This window comes from Sinocyclocheilus rhinocerous, unplaced genomic scaffold, assembly GCF_001515625.1.
Source record: "Sinocyclocheilus rhinocerous isolate Xijiao unplaced genomic scaffold, SAMN03320098_v1.1 scaffold4351, whole genome shotgun sequence".
Classification (NCBI taxonomy): domain Eukaryota; kingdom Metazoa; phylum Chordata; class Actinopteri; order Cypriniformes; family Cyprinidae; genus Sinocyclocheilus; species Sinocyclocheilus rhinocerous.
In genome coordinates this window covers 10,088-14,522 of record NW_015660002.1, presented here as the reverse complement: position 1 = coordinate 14,522, position 4,435 = coordinate 10,088, and the positions used below count along the sequence as shown (strand labels likewise).

Below are 4,435 nucleotides of genomic sequence, written 5' to 3'. Positions count from 1 at the left end.
TATATATATATATATATATATGTGTGTGTGTGTGTGTGTACACTGTACAGTATATATATATATATGTGTGTGTGTATAGGGGGTCACTAGTAGCAAATTAGCACTTTTTTATTTTTTTATATATATATACACACTTTTTAAAAAATGATACCAGGGCTCACTAAAGCCAAGTTCGTACATTTTATTGATATACTTTGTGTGTGATATCAGGGGTCCCTAATACCAAATTAACACAATTTATTATTAGCCTATTACTTTAATATTTATTTAGTTATTATTTATAACAGGGGCCACAAAAACCAAATTAAATGAGCATATTTTATTTTTATTTATTGTTTTTTGTGCTATCAGGGGTCACTAATAGCACATTAGCAGTGTTTTACTACAGGGGCCACAAAAACCAAATTAAATGAGCATATTTTATTTTTATTTATTTATTGTTTTTTGTGCTATCAGGGGTCACTAATAGCACATTAGCAGTGTTTTACTGTGGTATGCTGCCAGAGACAGTAGTTGCGGTGATGATTTTGTCAGTAACCTGATCCACTGCATGGAGAGATATGAGTGGAATGCTTCAGCGGACTCACGCTGACTGAGCGAGTCTCTGCTGCTGTTGTTGTTGTTCCTGTAGCTCTTTGAGTCTGAGAGCAGCACATACACGTACCTGCTGGCGGATGCTGACAGCCGAGAGGCCGTTCTGATCGATCCGGTGCTGGAGACAGTGGACAGAGATCTGCAGCTCATCAGTGAACTGGGCCTGACGCTCAAAGTGGCCTGTAAGCATCTCTTTTATTACTCTTATGTTTATTACTTTAAAGTTTAAGGAGATGTAGGGCTGGACGATATGGCCAAAATTTATATCACAATATAATTTTTTAATTTTGGTCGATAAAATATAATTCCGATATTAATATGAACAATATTTTAAAAAAGCCTGCCAAGAGGCTTTTTTCCCCCTTTGTTGTCTATGCACTAGAAACATTTTCCCCCATGCCATATCCATCTTAAACAGCTAACCTGTTTTTCTGTAATTCACAATTATTGCCTCCCTCTCAAGTACTATGCAAATACATATGCATATTTTTTTTATTTATACAACTGTATATAGATTAAATAATGCACAAATCTGTTCCAGATTCATCCGTTATTTATTGTTTTTTTTTCTCTTTTCACTTTATTCTTATTTAAATGTTTTTTCTTTTCTCATGTCATATATGTATGCATGTACTGTATGTACCAAGAGCTCCTTAAAAAAACACAACATATTCCTTGTGTGTCTGCACACATTTGGCAAATAAAGCTAATTCTGATTCTGCTGTCTGTACCAACAAACTGAGAAATTAATTTGCCAAGTATATGAAATCTCCTCCTATAAAACTATATAATATATTTTAGAAAAAAAAAACAGTACAAATAAATTAATGTTCACCTTTTTTTTTGTATTTAGCCTTCATACAAACAAGAAATGTGAAATCACCATCAAATAAACATAAGACTGTCAGTCTCACCTTATTAATAATTTATTGATCTGTAACCTATACGCAGTATAACATACGCTGATTATTCTTATAGATTGGAACAAAATCAACAACAAAAACACATGTTGCTGGAGACTGGCTTATTGAAAATGCAAATTCATTCTCTGCCTGCAGGAGGCGCTTTTTTAGCAGCAGAAACAGTGGTTTCCTCGGTAACGGCTGTAAACAAAGCAGAGCTCCGCTCATGAACGCTACTTTATCAGATAAAATGAAAGTCTGAAGACTATCGGTTCCCTTCAGAGATATATTCATATAAAACAACCGTGCCGCATTTTAATTTTGAAACGTGCAGTGCTCATGTTTATTCAACGAAGTCAAACTGTCATATAAACATGTGCCGGTATTCTGTAATGCGATATATCACGATAATGAACATGCACGAAATTGTTATCGTGGGCACTTCAAAATACCGAGAATAATTATTTATTCCAAATTATTCAGAATTTTGAATGCATTTTTAGAATACTTTTTCCATCAACTGGTCACAATGCACAACACCGCTGTATGCTGCGTTAAAGACGCGTGTGCACTCTGATGTAAACTAGGGATGTCAAAAAAAATTTGAATTTCGAATATTCGTCGAATTTTAAATAAAAACCAAGCCGTTCACACAGAACGCATATAAAGTATGTTTGCAAAAAAGAAAACTGAATGTTTAAATCTATCTTGGAATTTGTTTTGTTTAAAAATAATTAAATGGAATTGAAAAGTAATAACACGAGAATACAAAGGTTTTTGTGAATAGAAAAGGTTGGGGGGCCTTGCAGTATTGATTCAGAGAGGAGAGGGGCCTTGGAGTAAAAAATGTTGAGGACCACTGTGCTAAATAACACAAATATCCTTTATGTAGTTAATCCAATTTTATTAACCAGTGTCTTTGCTGCTGACCTTCGATGATCCAAATCAACCATACTATTAAGCAAAAATGACTTTAGATAAACATAACATCTATGTTATATTTATTTTTATTGCTGAAGAGTGTTCTTCATGCAATCCAGAATGGCAGCACAGCTGAATGGTTTGTTTGAATTTTTTTTATTTACATTTCCTTCAGCCTGAGGCTTATTCATGACTTAATTCGGAGAGGAGGTGGACCTCGGAGTAAAAAAGGTTAAGAAGCACAGTTCTAGAGGGACATCTATCACCGTTACACTCGTGTCTCGCACAAGAAACCTGCATGTTTAGAAAGCCATGTAAAATTAATGTAAGTTCAGGCCTGTGTGAAAGGTCATTTGTGTGAGATAAACACTTGCAGTTTGCTGCTGATGGATGATGAGGATGAGGAGGATGAGGGTGAGGATGATGAGGATGATGGTGAGGATGATGCTGATGAATGAGGATGATGATGATGAGGATGATGATGAATGATGATGAGGATTAGGATGAGGATGATGATGAATGATGATGATGATGATGATGAGGATGATGGTGAGGATGATGATGATGATGATGAATGATGATGATGATGATGATGAGGATGATGGTGAGGATGATGATGATGATGATGAATGATGATGATGATGATGATGAGGATGATGGTGAGGATGATGATGATGATGATGAATGATGATGATGATGATGATGAGGATGATGGTGAGGATGATGATGATGATGATGAATGATGATGATGATGATGATGAGGATGATGGTGAGGATGATGATGATGATGATGAATGATGATGATGATGATGATGAGGATGATGGTGAGGATGATGATGATGATGATGAATGATGATGATGATGATGATGAGGATGATGGTGAGGATGATGATGATGATGATGAATGATGATGATGATGATGATGAGGATGATGGTGAGGATGATGATGATGATGATGAATGATGATGATGATGATGATGAGGATGATGGTGAGGATGATGATGATGATGATGAATGATGATGATGATGATGATGAGGATGATGGTGAGGATGATGATGATGATGATGAATGATGATGATGATGATGATGAGGATGATGGTGAGGATGATGATGATGATGATGAATGATGATGATGATGATGATGAGGATGATGGTGAGGATGATGATGATGATGATGAATGATGATGATGATGATGATGAGGATGATGGTGAGGATGATGATGATGATGATGAATGATGATGATGATGATGATGAGGATGATGGTGAGGATGATGATGATGATGATGAATGATGATGATGATGATGATGAGGATGATGGTGAGGATGATGATGATGATGATGAATGATGATGATGATGATGATGAGGATGATGGTGAGGATGATGATGATGATGATGAATGATGATGATGATGATGATGAGGATGATGGTGAGGATGATGATGATGATGATGAATGATGATGATGATGATGATGAGGATGATGGTGAGGATGATGATGATGATGATGAATGATGATGATGATGATGATGAGGATGATGGTGAGGATGATGATGATGATGATGAATGATGATGATGATGATGATGAGGATGATGGTGAGGATGATGATGATGATGATGAATGATGATGATGATGATGATGAGGATGATGGTGAGGATGATGATGATGATGATGAATGATGATGATGATGATGATGAGGATGATGGTGAGGATGATGATGATGATGATGAATGATGATGATGATGATGATGAGGATGATGGTGAGGATGATGAGATGAGGATGATGATGAATGATGATGAGGATGAGGATGAGGATGATGGTGAGGATGATGAGGATGATGAGGATGAGGATGATTAGGATGAGGATGATTAGGATGAGGATGATGATGAATGATGAGGAGGATGATGAGGATGATTAGGATGATTAGGATGAGGAGGATGATGAATGAGGATGAGGATGATTAGGATGAGGATGATGATTAGGATGATGAATGATGATGAGGATGATGAGGATGATGA

General features: G+C 36.2%; 1 protein-coding gene across 1 annotated transcript in view; it reads left to right on the top strand.

The window, feature by feature from the left end:
- Positions 1 to 4,435, top strand: part of ethe1 (ETHE1 persulfide dioxygenase) — a gene marked incomplete at its 3' end in the record, with an annotated part of 16,378 nt that overhangs the window by 1,969 nt on the left and 9,974 nt on the right. The window contains exon 2 of the mRNA XM_016533791.1: positions 632 to 776. Coding sequence (XP_016389277.1) covers positions 632 to 776 — 145 coding nt within the window. The remainder of the gene's footprint in view (positions 1 to 631; positions 777 to 4,435) is intronic.